The sequence below is a fragment of the Oncorhynchus masou genome, chromosome 25 (assembly GCF_036934945.1).
Source record: "Oncorhynchus masou masou isolate Uvic2021 chromosome 25, UVic_Omas_1.1, whole genome shotgun sequence".
Classification (NCBI taxonomy): Eukaryota; Metazoa; Chordata; class Actinopteri; order Salmoniformes; family Salmonidae; genus Oncorhynchus; species Oncorhynchus masou.
This window is the reverse complement of record NC_088236.1, coordinates 44,361,432-44,380,495: the sequence shown is the minus strand read 5'-3', so window position 1 is coordinate 44,380,495 and position 19,064 is coordinate 44,361,432. Positions and strand designations below refer to the sequence as shown.

At 40.4% G+C, this 19,064-nt stretch overlaps 1 protein-coding gene across 3 annotated transcripts in view; it reads right to left on the bottom strand.

Annotated features, from left to right (window-relative positions):
• Window positions 1–19,064, bottom strand: part of LOC135514386 (EGF-like repeat and discoidin I-like domain-containing protein 3) — a 267,032-nt gene that overhangs the window by 146,979 nt on the left and 100,989 nt on the right. For all 3 annotated transcript variants that reach the window (XM_064937834.1, XM_064937835.1, XM_064937836.1), the window contains one exon: window positions 1,055–1,183. In XM_064937834.1, coding sequence (XP_064793906.1) covers window positions 1,055–1,183 — 129 coding nt within the window. The remainder of the gene's footprint in view (window positions 1–1,054; window positions 1,184–19,064) is intronic.

Here is a 19,064-nt window from a genome sequence, read left to right as displayed (position 1 = left end):
TGTTAGGTCAATCTTTCCTCAGTTACCGCTAGGAGAAATGTAGACTACATTTTCTGGTTTGTAATGCTGCAGCTATATCTGTGAATTTCTGAACATTGCATCCAAAAATGAACTGGTCACATTCTGGACATAACTTTGTAAGGACTGTGTTTTGCAAAATATTTCCGTGAATAAACAGTGTGGCCAGCTCAAGTGCTGATTGTTGCGTCAATCAAAACAAGCTTTCTAATCACACCAGTTGGCGCGTATGCTCCAGGGACCACTGTAGAATGATCACACCCTTTTTTTTGGTATGTGTAAAAAGGTTGACAAGGCACACCTGCTAATTAGAAAGCATTCCGGGTGACTACCTCATGAAGCTCATTGAGAGAACGCCAAGAGTGTGCAAAGTTGTCATCAATGCAAAGGGTTGCTACTTTGAAGAATCTCAAATATAAAATATTTTTTGATTTGTTTCACACTTGTTTTGGTTACTACATAATTCCATATGTGTTATTTCATAGATTTGATGTCTTCACTATTATTCTGCAATGTAGTAAATAGTAAAAAATAAAGAAAAACCCTTGAATGACTAGGTGTTTCCAAACTTTTGACTGGTACTGTATGTGTGAAATTAGTTTTGGTTCAGTTTTGGGTCAATTCTCGGGGGATTGTCATCTGAGCTCTGCACTTTAAACTGTCTGAAAATGGAGTGGAGCAGGCCCTACTTTTGGGAGAAGGAGGCGCAATGGGGGAAAACCATTCAAAAAAATGACATGCCCCCCTAAAACTGGTTTAACTCCAGTTCTGTTTGCAATATTAAGATTCTAACAGCGGCAGTGTGTTATATAGACTTATTTAGGAAAAGTCAAGGACAGAGGGGGGTGTGAGTTAAAAATCATGAGCAGTCAAAATGACTGCTTTAGTGGTTCTAGTATTAACCAGTGGCAAGTATTTATATGAAGGGCATAATGTGTATATTTCTCTAAGAGCTCTACTTTTCTTCATTTGAATTTCTTTCCTAGAAATGATATCACTGGTATCTATAAGGTGTAATGATAATCATCCAACTTACTGTGTTGGCAGTGGATCCCGTTGAAGCCGGTTGGACATTTGCAGACGTAACCTATGAACGTGTCGCCTCTGTAGGTTTCACTGATTTCACATATTCCTCTGTTGTGGCATGGGTTCGGTTGGCAAGGTCCTGAGTGTAGAAAAAAAAACAAATGGAAGGAGATAAAACAGTGTCAAATGGTGTTTGTCATTATAACAAGTTAGATTTTTTACAACCAAATCTCTATTTCTGATGTAAATGGAATGTTATAGAAGGGTCCTGAAGCGATGTAGCATGCTTCTGTGAGCTGCTCAGTATGTGTAGACATGAGCTGCTCAGTATGTGTAGTTAATCCTTGCCACCGCAGAGTTTTTGAAAGATATAACATTAGCAATGGAGTCCTGCAAAAGTGTTGCTACCGCTCTCAACAACATTGTTGCTCTGATTTTATCAAGCGTAATTGACAATGATCAGTGGGAAAAAGTTGTGATGGACTGCACACAGTCAGTGTGAACTGGTGTGACTTGACACAACAGGCCAAACAAGCATTCATCAATGTATACGGGTAAGAGTCTAGCTACATTTCTAATTTGGTCAGAAAGTTGTTTTTACTGCAAGTTAAAGAGTACTGTTAGCTATCTAGAACATTTTGGCTCGCTCGCTAGCATTACGTGTATGATCTGCGTAGTAATATGATTTTCCATTTGCATTGCTATTTATAGCCTAATGTTAGCTAGCTAGCTGACATTGAACCTAGTTGGCTAGCGGTAACTACCTGCAGATTCATACTACAAATTAATTTAATGCATGATGGCTAGCTATGGCAACCCATTTGTACTGTAGCTATGGGCTGGAATTATGGTTCATTGTTTAGCTAGCTAGCTTCATGTCTTACAAAAGACTCCACTTCGCCAGATGATTACATATGTCAAGGTTGTGTGCTACTAGTAAGAAGTCAGGTGCAGGAGAGCAGAGAGTTTTGAAGTGCGAAAACACTCACAATAATGCAAATGTATGACAACAACATACTACGGGTCAACACACGATACCCGGGAACCAGTCTGGTGCATAACACGTAACAAAACAATTCCACACAAAGACATGGGGGGAACAGAGGAATATATATAAATATGCAGTGTGATTAGGGAATGTAAACCAGGTGTGCGGGGAACAAGACAAAACAAATGGAACAATGAAAAATGGAGCTGCGATGGCTAGAAGGCCGGTGACGTCGACTGCCGAATGCCGCCCGAACAAGGAAGGGGAGCCGACTTCGGCGGAAGTCGTGACGACAAAACCCATCAGGTTGGCCAGGTATGTCTGAGTGTGATTACGGCCATATATTGTATTTCATCAACATGTGTACATGTCTAGACAATAGTGATCCATCCACTTAGCTAGATGTGGCTGTGGGTGGTTATAGCATTTCGCTACTCTGCAAATATGTAAGTTATCATTTAATTGTACTTTTTACACCTTCTGTATTCTATGCACGTGACAAACAAACATTTTATTTGATATAGTGTGTGTTTACAACAACGTAAATAACAACATGATCCGCACCAAAGTCAGAATAGGATATTGGCCGAGGACTAAATAAAGTGTACTTTCTACTACCACTTTTGCTACTACAGTACTTTCAGCACTTTAGTCTTGAAATAGTTGGGTGTTTTCTAAACAACCTTACTCACTCTGTTTAGCACATGGCCTCACATGTGAATCATATAGAGATGGGTGGGGCTTAAGAGGCTGTGAACAATGCTGAATGGGTAAAGACAAAGAAGAGCTCTCCAGTAGGTTTTCCAAACAATCAAGGGCCATGTTCTCAAAAGTGTGGTTACAAGTTGATCAATTCTCAAAGCAGAATTACTTAACCATTGTTCCTCAACTGCATGACAAACCATTTTGTAGCTCTAAGTCTGTACTTTTATCCAATGTAAAAAACACAATTTCAAATGATGCTACATAAGACTGAATTGAAGTGTGAAACCAGTCATAGGGCAGCAAACTGAAGCATATCAAAACAACTTGTATTTGTTACATGTGCCGAATACAACCTTGTCGTGAAATGCTTACTTACAAGCCCTTAATCAACAATGCGGTTCAAGAATTAGAGTTAAGAAAATATTTACTAAATTAACTAAACTAAAAACTTAAAAGTAACACAATAAAGTTACATAACAATAACGAGGCTATATACAGGGGGTACTGGTACCAAGTCAATGTGTTGGGGTACATATTAGTTGAGGTAGTTTGTAGGTTGGGGTAAAGTGACTATGCATAGATAATAAACAGTGAGTAGCAGCATTGTAAACACAAAGGGGGGGGGGGGGGGGGGGTCAGTGTAAATAGTCCAAGTGGCCATTTGATTAACCTCTTGATGCTCTGGGGGCGCTATTTCATTTTTGGATGAAAAACGTTCCCGTTTTAAACAAGATATTTTGTCACAAAAAGATGCTCGACTATGCATATAATTGGTAGCTTTCGAAAGAAAACACTGACGTGTCCAGAACTACCAAGATATTTTCTGTGCGTGCCCTAGAACGTGAGCTTCAGGCAAAACCAAGATGAGACGGCATCCAGGAAATGAGCAGGATTTTTGAGGCTCTGTTTTCCATTGTCTCCTTATATGGCTGTGAATGCGAGAGGAGTAAGTCTGCCCTTTCTGTCGTTTCCCCAAGGTGTCTGCAGCATTGTGATGTATTTGTAGGCAGATCATTGGAAGATTGACCATAAGAGACCACATTTACCAGGTGTCCGCCCGGTGTCCTGCGCCGAAATTGGTGCGCAAAAGTCAGCTGCCAGTATTTTTCCATGGGATTCAGAGAGGAAAGCAAGCTTCCACGAACGATATATCAATGAAGAGATATGTGAAAAAACACCTTGAGGATTGATTCCAAACAACGTTTGCCATGTTTCGGTCGATATTATGGAGTTAATTCGGAAAAAGTTTGACGTTGTAGGTGACTGAATTTTCGGTTCGTTTCGGTAGCCAGATGCGATGTAGAAAACGGAACGATTTCTCCTACACACAGACGCTTTCAGGAAAAACTGCGCATTTGGTATGTAACTGAGAGTCTCCTCATTGAAAACATCCGAAGCTCTTCAAAGGTAAATGATTTTATTTATTTGGTTATCTGGTTTTTGTGAAAATGTTGCGTGCTAAATGCTACTCAAAATGCTATGCTAGCTTTGCATACTCTTACACAAATTAGTCAATTTCTATGGTTCAAAAGCATATTTTGAAAATCTGAGATGACAGTGTTGTTACGAAAAGGCTAAGCTTGAGAGCAGATGCATTATTTTCATTTTATTTGCGATTTTCAGAAATCGTTAACGTTGCGTTATGCTAATGAGCCTGAGGCTTTAGTCACGATCCCGGATCCGGGATGGGGAGTTTCAACAGGTTAATTGTTCAGCAGCCTTAAAGCTTGAGGGTAGAAGCTGTTCAGGAGCCTTTTGGACATAGACTTGGCGCTCCAGTGTTGCTTGCAGTGCGATAGCAGAGAGAACAGTCTATGATTTGGGCCTTCCTCTGACACCACCTAGTATATAGGTCCTGGGTGGCAGGAAGATCGGCCTCTAATGTATTGGGCCGTACACACTACCCTCTGTAGCGCCTTACGGTCAGATGCCGAGCAGTTGCCATACCAGGCAGTGATGCAACCGATCAGGATGCTCTCGATTGTGCAGCTGTAGAACTTTTTGAGGTTCTGGAGACGCATGCCAAATCTTTTCAGTGTCCGGAGGGGGACAAGGTGTTGTCGTGCCCTCTTCACGACTGTCTTGGTATGTTCAGACCATGATAGTTTGTTGGTAATGTGGACACCGAATAACTTGAAACTCTCAACCGTCTCCACTACAACTCTGTCGATGTTAATGGGGGCCTGTTCGGCCCTCCTTTTCCTGTAGTCCACTATCATGTCTTGCTCACATTGAGGAAGAGGTTGTTGTCCTGGCACCACACTGCCAGGTCTCTGACCTCCTCCTTATATGCTGTCTCATCCTTTTTGGTGATCAGGCCTACCACTGTTGTGTCGTCAGCAAACTTAATGATTGTGTTGGAGTCGTGCTTGGCCATGCAGTCATGGGTGAACAGGGAGTACAGGAGGGGATTAAGCATGCATCCCTGAGGGGCCCTGGTTTTGAGGATCAGCATGGCAGATGTGTTGTCTGCCCTTACCACCTGGTGGCGGCCCGTCAGGAAGTCCAAGATCCAGTTGCAGAGGGATGACAGATAAGATATGTGTGCCCACAGTTAAGTATATGAAGTTATGTGCCGTTATGCAGAATTTAATCTGTTTGGCCCAGTAATTTGCAGGGATTCATTTTGGAGACGCAAGTCAATGAGATGACAAGCCAAATCCGTGCAGTCTGGCTAAATGTAATCTTTGCACTCTATAAAGTTTAGATTTCAGTCCAGATTTCTCTTCTTAAAAAAAAGGTATAATGTTAAATATGAATTCATATTGATCCTGAGAGTGCAAGCAATAGTGGGGATATTTAACGTATTACTAGTTGTTCAATCATTTGGGACATGTACATGTTCCACATCATGGAATCATCATGGAACGCAAACCAAGCCAGGCAGTTTAATCCTGGAGCCTGGCATATAGTTTACTATGACTGGACCGTTGCCATATCAGTTCCATGATCAGCAAGGATTAGGCAGTGGTGGAAAAGTACCCAATTGTCACACTTAAAAAAGAAAAGATACCTTCATAGAAAATGACTCGAAAAAAGTGAAAGTCACCCAGTGAAATACTACTTGAGTAAAACGTCTAAAAGTGTGTGGTTTAAAATACACCTAGGTTTCAATAGTATAAAGTATAAATCATTTCAAATTCCTTATATTATGCAATCCAGACGGCACCATTTTCTTATTTACTGTTAGAGAGGGGCAAACTCCACCACTCAAACATCATTTACAAATGAAGAATGTGTGGTTATTGAGTCCACCAGATCATCAGTAGGAATGACCAGGTATGCTCTCTTGATAAGTGTGTGAGTAGGACCATTTTCCTGTTCTGCTAAGTATTCAAAATGTATCAAGTACTTTTGGGTGTCAGGGAAAATGTAAAAAGTACATTATTTTCTTTAGGAATGTATTGAAGTAAAAGTACAACGTGTCAAAAAACATAAATAGTAAAGTAAAGTAGAGATACCCATAAACACTTCTTAAGTAGTACTTTAAAGTATTTTTAATGAAGTACTTTGCATCACTGGGATGAGGGTGTATTTAGAGGACTATTGGTCAACCTTTACTATTATAGTTTTCTCCCCTTCCAATATTTAATGGATTGAACAACTGAATGGCAACCTTCAGGATTAATCAAACCAATGTATTTTTTGTTCAACAATGTATTTGGTGTGAAAAAACTCTCCGAAGCAATTTTTAATGATTCCTAAATAACAATCTACAAGATCAGATACTTTTTTATGAGATGGTTTAGAGCCTGACGGCCTGCGTGTATTGTGCTCCAGTCCTATGTTTCATAATCAGCAACATACAGGAAGACATTGAAAGCATATCAACTCCCGTAGAGATGGTAGTATGGTCAATGTAAGCAACCCAATTTATGTTCTTCTAACTCCCCTGAATACCACTGTCAATACGACAGCCATTGTCAGCAGTAATCATGTGCCTATAAACCTGAATTACACTCTTAGCACTGAGACAATTTTCCCTAGTAGGGAGCTCATTATGAGAAGTTCACCCTGCACATCAGCTCAAATGTAAATATCACTGTCTACCTCTGATAAGCTTCCCAGTAAATTATATAAAGGACAATAGTAAAATGCTTTGGAGCAACTTAAATCAAATTTTTGGCAAAAACCTAACTCTGCTCCATCCTTCATTGAATCAGATGCCTCTTTCATTATAAAACCTTCTGATATTGCCAAATACTTTAATGTTGTTTTCATTGGTAATATTAGCACATTTAAACATGACAAAAAAATAACTCTGAACCTTTATATGTGTGCATAAATTATCATATTGTTATGAAAGACACGTGCAGTGGGCAGTAATTCTGTATATTTTACATATACTTCACATGCATCTGAGTTGTTTGGATTGTTGTTGCTGACCATTAGTATTGCTGTGAAGTCGACTTCCAATCAGATATCAGAAGAGGTGAAAGATTAGCAAAGCTCCCTTCACTGGTTCAAACAGCCGACCAATCAGCCTACTACCGACCATCAGTAAACTTTGGGTATAAAAAATGGTTTGACCAGATAATATGCAATTTCACATTAAACAAATTAGCAAATTAGCAATTGACTTTTAGGACACTTTTAGGGAAGGGTTCTCAACATGTACGAAACTGACACAAATGACAGATGATTGGCTGAAAGACATTTATAGTAAGACGATTGTGGGAGCTGTTTTGTTTGACTTAAATGCAGCTTTTGACATGATCGATTATAGTCTGCTGCTGAAAATGTGAACACTCTCTGTGTGTTATGGCTTTACCTCCTCTGGCATATTGTGGATCGAGATTAACCTGAACACAGAGGGTGTTTTTCAACCCTTAGAAACCCGGACCCAATTTTCCACTAAAATGTTGTCAGGCATCTCTGGACATCTAATGAGTATTTAGCATGCATTGCATTTCAGAAACTCACCTTTTTGACAATGTACAAGACTGTTTCGGAGAAGCAGAACTGCAGTGTTGATAAGCTGCAAAGTTATACCATTTAGACTGACAATTTCTGGTTTGGTATTTATAAAGATTGGGCATCAGTTGGTGGCAAAAGTGTTTATTATGATCTCATCTAGAAGAAAGTGGAAAGTAGTGTCATCTTGTGTTTATATCACTGAAGCCATTGATAAAAAACAGAACTGTGCCTCACTTTTTATTGATCACTCTAAGGCTTTGATACAGTTGATCATGCTATACTAAGGCAGCGATTGTTGAGCGTAGGTCTTTCGGAGCATGCAGTTGCATGTTTTTCTAACTATCTGTCTGATAGAACTCATTGCACATAATTTGATGGGCGTATGTCTGTTAAATTGTCTGTCTTGAATGGTGTGCCCCAAGGCTCTGTACTTGGTCCTCTCTTATTCACTATTTATATAAATGATTTAGACAAAAATGCCTATCTTGGCCAGGGCGCTCTTGAAAAAGAGATTTTAATCTCAATGAGCCCTTCCTGGTTAAATAAAGGTTAAATAAAACAAATTTGAAATGAATAATGTGGCAATTGAATAAGTTGAGGAGACTAAACTGCTTGATGTAACCCTAGAATGATTGAATACTTGCCTGAATTTCTTGAATCAGAAATGAACTGAACTGAATTGTTGTTCTGATCTGTCCTTTCTCGAGGTAATGGTAGCGATGGTATATACATGCACGGAAGGATAATTTGACCAATTGGTGTGGACCTCAAAACCCCCTCTAACCGGCTGAAGAAATGGTGTTCACTACGGCCCTGTCATGCACCACTTCTATTGAGCAACCGGTGTACAGCATCCGGTTGAAGTTATCAACTATTTTTTCTCTCAGGAGTGAAACAGAAGTCGACGTGGAGTGAGCATGGAGAGAGATCCGTTGGCAAATGGAGAAGATATTTCTGTACTTCATTTTCAATGAATCAGAATTGTTTTTTTCCTCTAAAAAAATGTTTTCATTTTGTCATTGTGTGGTACTGTGTGTAGATGAGTGAATAACTAAAGGGGTATGAATACTTTCTGAAGGCACTGATGAGTGAATAACTAAAGGGGTATGAATACTTTCTGAAGGCACTGTATATAAGCAAAATCATGTTTTTTACTGCGCTGGGCCTTTAAAAATGCAACATTTTCTCTACTCTACACTACATGGCAAAATGTGTAGAATTGCAATTCTCTCCGCCGTCAAGAGGTGGGCCATTAAAATGTTTCCTGCAAGGTGGGGGGCCCCCCAACCGAATATCACTTAGGGTCTCCAAAAGCCTAGAGCTGGACCTGCCACGACATCATCTAAATCCAGGGGAGAATTAGCCTTTCCAGTGAACAGAGCCTAGCTTATTGCTATGTGTTGCTTGCAGTGGCCCGCCATTGGATATGAATTTCAAATGAGGGTAACACAGTCAAGCTCATTCCGCCTCAGCCCTGCATCAGTAATAATGAGACTGGTGGCTAATTAGTTGAACAGAGGAAAGTATAATAGCTTTCACAAAGGGCCCGCTCTCTGAGGGGGAGAGGGTGACAGGTGTCACAACTGTTTTGACGTGACGATCTATAACGGCACAAAGGAACACTGACAGCCTCTCTAATAGAGAATGCATCCCTTCTCAAAGTGCAGCCACATCGGAGAGAAAGAGGTAAAGAGAGAGGGAGAGAAGTGTCTGTCTATATTTGCACAGGGTCCTTTGAGACGTCAACCTGATGAAAGTCTTTGTCCTACGACATTGTTCTCTTTGGTGTTAGTGTGTGTGTTGATAAGAGGTTGGGGGCTTTGCTGTGTAAATGCCAGCCGCTGTAGTCTTGTATGAGCTAGCCCATGGGCCGTGATTGATGTGGGCCGCATTACGGCCTGCACGGGCGCCACAGTTTCCTTTCGGGCTGCAAAGAGAGCCCAATCAATCAACGTGAAGACCTGACCAGTGGTTAAACAGACAAAAGTGTCCTTTTTCCTCTTAGATCAATCACCAAAGGTTGACATTTTCTTATGTTGGGTACAGTAAAGCCCCTAAATCCTACAGTGCAGCTTTTAGCTCATTCCGATGCCGAAGGGATTGTATATTTACAAACAGTAAATACTGCAATCTAAACTCTTCGGTCAACTCATACAGACCATGCACCATTAAGCTGAATAACGATATTTGAGTGTAGGCATTTTGCCGTACATGATTATGTAAGAGGGATGTTCTTCTGTGGTTGTTCTTGATATTGTATTATTCTCACCAGTTGTCACCGGTATAGTGCAATTCATGTATTGTTTAGTGTTGTGTAGTGTTGTGGCTTTGCTGGCATGTATCCCACTGATATTTGCCCCACCTAGATTTACATGCAAAAAAAACACAAAAATAGTGCACTGTGCCTTTACTAGTCCTGTATTAGCGGACCAATATAGCCATCTGTGGTGCGGGCAAAACATTTTTTTTTTTCAGCATCACCACATAGTCAATTTACAAACATAAGCAATTTACAGACCATAAGCAATACAATGTCATTTGTGTCTTTGCCACATGCATTCATTCATGAGTGGTCAATTACGATTTTCCAATAGAGAGCATCTGCTCTATACGTATACTTGGTGAGCTGGTAGAGGGATATAACGTTGCCCTGATTATGTCACTTCCATTTATTTAACACTGCTTCTTCAGCCTGTTGGTTTCCCTGGTTCACAAGCTCATGGTTACTGCACCCTGATAGCAACTGGCATGGATCCACAAAGGGACAGCAGCCTACTCAGCAGGCTACATCCCTTGATGTTTTTAGTAAGTCCTTTTCTCTTTACCTTTCTATTTTTATGTGTCCTTGCACCCTGTCATGACAGAATGGATCAGACACATTGACATTTGACAATGACAGTCAAATGCGCTTCCAAAATCAGACAGTATAAAGCATCATCAAAGACGTAAGATGGAATGGTTTGAGACTCTGGCGTGTCAAATATATCTCCCAGGGGGGTCAAGACAAAGTTCACCTCTCAAGACGTTGACAGAAGAGGAAGAGAAGGGAAGAGCAGTAAGATCAGACTAAATGCCATGGAAAGTACTTCCTGTTCCTTTAATCTGAGCCAATCAGGTGAACTATTCCAGACTGGGGTGTTCAATGAAAGTTTGCTGGAATAGGTCTCTCCATAAGATAGTAAGGCATTCACTGATTCACTTATTATTGGCTATTCATTAGTCCTGTTTTCCCAGCTCGTAATGGAATGGAACGAAGCCTAGCCTGTATTTCATTCGACAAAGATTTTGTGATCCAGTCAAACTCATTTGGAAGAAAAGAAACAACAAAGACACACAGAGGGGTTCTTGATAGATCCATATGCCGTTTTTTTGTGGAATTAGGGGGAAAATGATGTGGCAGGTAGCGGCATGGTAGGAACAACTTGTCCCATGAATATATCTTAAAATGTAAGAATTTAGCTTCTGGATAATATAGAATATGTTTTATAGATCATAATTTTCATATGCTTGAACATCAATCAAATAAATCAAAGTGACCAAGACGAATTGTTTCGTCCAGCAAAAAACAGAGGAGGAGAAACGTCCTTCCAAACAATCAAACAAAACAATGGAAGAGGAGGTGGTTATAACAATGTCTAAAAAGGACAATGCATTGCTGGCAAGCATGAACATACAGCTACAAATGCTTGTTCTATTGCTCGGAGTAATGGAGGACATTGAGGTCCTCAAGGTAGGAATGGATTACAGCAACAAAATAATGGAAGAAATTAGGTCTGAAAACCAAGGTTTGAAAGTGACAGTAGACGACCTACAATCAATGACGGAGACACACTTGAGTGATAACACAAAAATTAAAGTGGAGCTATTTAAAATGCAGAAGCATGAGTAAAAAATATTGTCATTATGGGAGAATGAAAATGAGAACTATCTGGCAACCGAATTAAAGTTGAAGGATTTCATGAAACAAAATCTGAAAATGACTAAAGAACAGGTAGATAAGATTGATTTCCAAAGGGAGCATCATTTTGGCCGAAGGGTTCCCTAAAAACCCTGACCCATTGTTGCTAGACTGTCGCATTACAAGATGCAGGTGGCTGTGTTGAAAAGGGTTAGGGAGTTGAAGGACACACCATTCTCTGTCAACAAACAACTCCCCCATGAAATAAAAGATAGACGTCGTATCCTTCATCCAATTTTCAAAAACATAGAGCAGAGAACCAGAATTTGCCCTTAGTATTAGATAAGCTGTACATAAACAACCAGCTCTTCAGGAACCCAAAGGTTACTATGTGGCTGTGAGTGATTCTGTCTTGCTAAGCTAGTTCCCAATACATAGCATTATGCCACACTACACATTACACATTACGCACCTGCACCTCATCATCAGGCACACCTGAGCCTTTTAACTTCACTGATTACTCCCTCTATATATAGCACTATGTTGTTATTTCCATCAGGCATTTTTATCTCTATTTCAATGTTAAGACACATTCCTTGTTTTTGTATCGTTACGTGGTCATTTGTATTAAACTCCCCAGCTGCTGCACCTGCTTCCTGACTCCCTGTGTCTCCGTTACAGGAAGTCTGAACATTGTTATTGTGGTTACTCTCCTAGCGGATGTGAATCGGTCTCCAATAGTATTGATAGAGATTATTATTGACTAGTTTAAGAAGGTTACGATAAGATATAACCTGTAAAGGATTCAATATGTGTCTTCCAAATGGCCAATGACCCAAAGTATACTGGAACATTCTTTTATTTATTTTACCTTTATTTAACCAGGCAAGTCAGTTAAGAACAAATTCTTATTTTCAATGACAACCTGGGAACAGTGGGTTAACTGCCTGTTCAGGGCCAGAATGACAGATTTGTACCTTGTCAGCTCAGGGGTTTGAACTCGCAACCTTCCGGTTACTAGTCCAACACTCTAACCACTAGGCTACCCTGCCGCCCCAGGGTAACCACTAGGCTACCCTGCCGTTTCCAAACTTTTAGAGAGTTTGGAAACCCAAATTGGTCTACACGGACAAGATCTGGCCTGGTTTAGATCTTATCTGTTGGAAAGATATCAGTTTGTCTCTGTGGATGGTTTGTCCTCTGACAAATCAACTGTAAATTTCGGTGTTCCTCAAGGTTCCGTTTTAGGACCACTATTGTTTTCACTATATATTTTACCTCTTGAGGATGTAATTCGAAAACATAATGTTAACTTTCACTGCTATACTTTCACTGCTATTCGGATAACACACAGCTGTACATTTCAATGAAACACGGTGAAGCCGCAAAATTGCCCTCGCTAGAAGCCTAGAAGTGGATGGCTGCAAACGTTCTACATTTAAACTCGGACAAAACAGAGATGCTTGTTTTAGGTCCCAAGAAAGAAAGAGATCTTCTGTTGAATTTAACAATTCATATTGATGGTTGTACAGTCTTCTCAAATAAAACTATGATTACTCTGGACCCTCTCTGGACCCTCTCTTTTGATGAACCTATCAAGACTGTTTCAAGGACAGATTTTTTCAATCTACTTAACATTGCAAAAATCTGAAACTTTCTGTCTAAAAATTATGAAGAAAAATGAATCCATGCTTTTGTTACTTCTAGGTTAGACTACAATGCTCTACTTTCCTGCTACCCGGATAAAGCACTAAATACGGCTGCTAGAATCCTGACTAGAACCAAAAAATGTGATCATATTACTCCAGTGCAAGCCTCCCTACACTGGCTTCCCGTTAAGGTTTTACTACTAACCTACAAAGCACTACATGGGCTTGCTCCTACCTATTTTACCGATTTGGTCCTGCCGTACATACCTACACGTACGCTGCGATCACAAGATGCAGGCCTCCTAATTGTCCATATAATGTCTAAGCAAACAGCTGGAGGCAGGGCTTTCTCCTATAGAGCTCCATTTTTATGGAATGGTCTGCCTAATCATGTGAGAGACGCAGACTCGGTCTGAACCTATTAAGTCTTTACTGAAGACTCATCTTTTCAGTGGGTCATATGATTGAGTGTCGTCTGGCCCAGGAGTGTGAAGGTGAACGGAAAGGATCTGGAGCAACGAACCGCACTTGCTGCCTCTGCCTGGCCGGTTTCCCTCTCTCCACTGGGATTCTCTGCCTCTAACCCTATTACAGGGCTGAGTCACTGGCTTACTGGTGCTCTTTCATGCCGTCCCTAGGAGGGGTGCGTCACTTGAGTGGGTTGAGTCACTGACCTGATCTTCCATTCTGGGTTGGCGCCCTCCCTTGGGTTGTGCCGTGGCGGAGATCTTTGTGGGCGATACTCGGCCTTGTCTCAGGATGGTAAGTTGGTGGTTGAAGGTATCCCTCTAGTGGTGTGGGGGCTGTACTTTGGCAAAGTGGGTGGGGTTATATCCTTCCTGTTTGGCCCTGTCCGGGGGTATTGTCGGAAGGGGCCACAGTGTCTCCTGACCCCTCCTGTCTCAGCCTCCAGTTTTTATGCTGCAGAAGTTTGTGTTGGGGGGCGAGGATCAGTTTGTTATATCTGGAGTACTTCTCCTGTCTTAATCGGTGTGATTTTAAGTATGCTCTCTCTGTTTCTCTCTCGGAGGACCTGAGCCCTAGGACCATGCCTCAGGACTACCTGGCATGATGACTCCTTGCTGTCCCCAGTCCACCTGGCCGTGCTGCTGCTCCAGTTTCAACTGTTCTGCCTGCAGTTATGGAACCCTGACCTGTTCACCGGAAGTGCTACCTGTCCCAGAACTGCTGTTTTCAACTCTCTAGAGACAGCAGGAGTGGTAGAGATACTCTTAATGATCGGCTATGAAAAGCCAACTGACATTTACTCCTGATGTGCTGACCTGTTGCACCCTCGACAACTACTGTGATTATTATTATTTTAACATTTTAACATCTTGGCCACGTTCTGTTATAATCTCACCCGGCACAGCCAGAAGATGACTGGCCACCCCTCATAGCCTGGTTCCTCTCTAGGATGCTTCCTAGGACTTGGCCTTTCTAGGGAGTTTTATCTAAAACCGTGCCTCTTCACCTGCATTGCTTGCTGTTTGGGGTTTTAGGCTGGGTTTCTGTACAGCACTTTGAGATATCAACTGATATAAGAAGGGCTATATACAGTGCCTTGCGAAAGTATTCGGCCCCTTGAACTTTCCGACCTTTTGCCACATTTCAGGCTTCAAAAATAAAGATATAAAACTGTATTATTTTGTGAAGAATCAACAACAAGTGGGACACAATCATGAAGTGGAGCGACATTTATTGGATATTTCAAACTTTTTTAACAAATCAAAAACTGAAAAATTGGGCGTGCAAAATTATTCAGCCCCCTTAAGTTAATACTTTGTAGCGCCACCTTTTGCTGCGATTACAGCTGTAAGTCGCTTGGGGTATGTCTTTATCAGTTTTGCACATCGAGAGACTGAAATGTTTTCCCATTCCTCCTTGCAAAACAGCTCGAGCTCAGTGAGGTTGGATGGAGAGCATTTGTGAACAGCAGTTTTCAGTTCTTTCCACAGATTCTCGATTGGATTCAGGTCTGGACTTTGACTTGGCCATTCTAACACCTGGATATGTTTATTTTTGAACCATTCCATTGTAGATTTTGCTTTATGTTTTGGATCATTGTCTTGTTGGAAGACAAATCTCCGTCCCAGTCTCAGGTCTTTTGCAGACTCCATCAGGTTTTCTTCCAGAATGGTCCTGTATTTGGCTCCATCCATCTTCCCATCAATTTTAACCATCTTCCCTGTCCCTGCTGAAGAAAAGCAGGCCCAAACCATGATGCTGCCACCACCATGTTTGACAGTGGGTATGGTGTGTTCAGGCTGATGAGCTGTGTTGCTTTTACGCCAAACATAACGTTTTGCATTGTTGCCAAAAAGTTCAATTTTGGTTTCATCTGACCAGAGCACCTTCTTCCACATGTTTGGTGTGTCTCCCAGGTGGCGTGTGGCAAACTTTAAACAACACTTTTTATGGATATCTTTAAGAAATGGCTTTCTTCTTGCCACTCTTCCATAAAGGCCAGATTTGTGCAATATACGACTGATTGTTGTCCTATGGACAGAGTCTCCCACCTCAGCTGTAGATCTCTGCAGTTCATCCAGAGTGATCATGGGCCTATTGGCTGCATCTCTGATCAGTCTTCTCCTTGTATGAGCTGAAAGTTTAGAGGGACGGCCAGGTCTTGGTAGATTTACAGTGGTCTGATACTCCTTCCCTTTCAATATTATCACTTTCACAGTGCTCCTTGGGATGTTTAAAGCTTGGGAAATCTTTTTGTATCCAAATCTGGCTTTAAACTTCTTCACAACAGTATCTCGGACCTGCCTGGTGTGTTCCTTGGTCTTCATGATGCTCTCTGCGCTTTTAACTCTTGAAGCTATGGGGGCGCTATTTCATTATTGGATAAAAAAAACGTGCCCGTTTTAAGAGCAATATTTTGTCACAAAAATATATAATTGACAGCTTTGGAAAGAAAACACTCTGACGTTTCCAAAACTGCAAAGATATTATCTGTGAGTGCCCCAGAACTGATGCTACAGGCGAAACCAAGATGAAACTTCAAACAGGAAATGAGCAGGATTTTTGAGGCTCTGTTTTTCATTGTCTCCTTATATGGCTGTGATTGCGCAAGGAATGAGCCTGCCCGATCTATCGTTTCCCCACGGTGTCTGCAGCATTGTGACGTATTTCTAGGCATATCATTGGAAGATTGACCATAAGAGACCACATTTACCAGGTGTCCGCCCGGTGTCCTGCGTCAAAATTGGTGCGCAAACCTCAGCTGCAAGTATTTTTCCATGGAATTCAGAGAAGAAAGCAGGCTTCCACAAACGATATATTAATGAAGAGATATGTGAAAAACACCTTGAGGATTGATTCAAAACAACGTTTGCCATGTTTCAGTCGATATTATGGAGTTCATTTGGAAAAAAGTTCGGCGTTTTGGTGACTGAATTTTCGGTTAGTTTTGGTAGCCAAAAGTGATGTACAAAACGGAGCGATTTCTCCTACACAAAGAATCCTTCAGGAAAAACTGAACATTTGCTATGTAACTGAGAGTCTCCTCATTGAAATACACAAATGCTTGATTTGCTATGGTTCAAAAGCATATTTTGAAAATCTGAGATGACAGTGTTGTTAAGAAAAGGCTAAGCTTGAGAGCTAGGACATTCATTTCATTTGCGATTTTCATAAATAGTTAACGTTACGTTATGCTCATGAGCTTGAGGCTATAACTGGATACAGGATTTTTTCGTAGCCAAATGTGAACAAAACGGAGCAATTTGTCCTACACAAATAATATTTTTTGAAAAACTGAACATTTGCTATCTAACTGAGAGTCTCCTCATTGAAAACATCTGAAGTTCTTCAAAGGTAAATGATTTTATTTGAATGCTTTTCTTCTTTTTGTGAAAATGTTGCTGGCTGAATTCTAGGCTTATAGCTACGCTAGCTATCAATACTCTTACACAAATGCTTGTTTAGCTATGGTTGAAAAGCATATTTTGAAAATATGAGATGACAGTGTTGTTAACAAAAGTCTAAGCTTGAGAGGAAATTTCATTTCATTTGCGATTTTCATGAATAGTTATCGTTGCGTTATGCTAATGAGCTTGAGGCTATAAATAGGATCCCGGATCCGGGATTGCTCGTCGCATGAAGTTAACGGACCTCTGAGACTATCACAGTGCAGGTGCATTTATACGGAGACTTGATTACACACAGGTGGATTGTATTTATCATCATTAGTCATTTATGTCAACATTTGATCATTCAGAGATCCTCACTGAACTTCTGGAGAGAGTTTGCTGCACTGAAAGTAAAGGGGCTGAATAATTTTGCACGCCCAATTTTTCAGTTTTTGATTTGTTAAAAAAGTTTGAAATACCTAATAAATGTCGTTCCACTTCATGATTGTGTCTCACTTGTTGTTGATTCTTCACAAAAAAATACAGTTTTATATCTTTATGTTTGAAGGCTGAAATGTGGCAAAAGGTCGTAAAGTTCAAGGGGGCTGAATACTTTCGCAAGGCACTGTAAATAAATTTGAACTGTAAGGATTTTTTTCCTAATAATCGTGGAAAATCAACAGCTGTACAAAAAGACTTGTGTGAGCACCAAATATCAGGGGGACTTATTGATGTAATAAAAGTATTTCGGTCAGGGAAAACTCCAGGGCTGGATGGCATATCAGTTGCAGTATATCAAAAACGTTTTGATATACTTAAACATCCACTATTAGCATGTTTTAACCACTCATATAAAAATTGTAAACTATCATTTACTCAGCAAGAAGGTTTGAAATCACTGTTACTGAAACAGGACCCAGGTGGAAAGTATTCAAATCCAGTCTATCTAAAAAACTAAAGGCCCCTTACACTTCAGTGTTGTGATGCAAAGATCCTAGCAAAATGCATAGCACATAGAATTAAAAAGGTGTTTTCGGATATTATTCATCCTGATCAGACAGGTTTTTTACATGGAATATACATTGGAGATAATATCAGAAAATGACCTGAAACAATAGAAACAATGGCATCTCGAAACCGTGTCTGGTATTCATAGCAAATTTAGATTTTTTTTCCATAAAGTACAACTAAAATATATATAAATACCTGGACTATTTTCATTTTGGAGAAACTCCTATACAATAGGTTAAAGTTATGTATCATAACCCTAGCTCTAAATTAATAAATAATATCCTGTCAAGATGAGTAAAACAAGGATGTCCACTGTCAGCATATCTATTAGTATGGTTAATGTAATGTTAGCTATTATAATCAGATCCAACAATAATATTGAGCGGCTAGAAATCCAGGGCTTAAAAACAAAGATGTCATTGTACACTGACGATGCAAATGTCCTCTTAAATCCGCAATCTGGATCCCTGCACAGCCTCATAGAGGATTTAGATACACTTTCTAACCCCTCTGGATTGCAACCGAACTATGATAAGTTTACCATACTACGTATTGGATTGCTACGAAATACGACTTTTACATTACTGTGTAGTTTACCAATAAAATAGTCTGTCGGTGAAGTGGAAATACTTGGTATTCATATGCCTAAAGAAGTAAAGTTGGCAAAAATAGATAAGATCTTGCTACCATGGGTCACAGCTTTCTTCTGTTGAAGGAGAGGCGGACCAAAACGCGGCGTGGTTTGTGTTCATCTTGTTATTTAATTACAGAAAATACTGAACACTGAATACAAAAACTATAAACAAATGACGACCATGAAGCTAAATGAGAACTGTGATGACACAAGCAATCAACATAGACAATCACCCACAAACAAACAGTGCAACCCATGCTACCTAAGTATGATTCTCAATCAGAGACAACTAATGACACCTGCCTTTGATTGAGAACCATACTAGGTCGAAACATACAAATCCCCAAATCATAGAAAAACA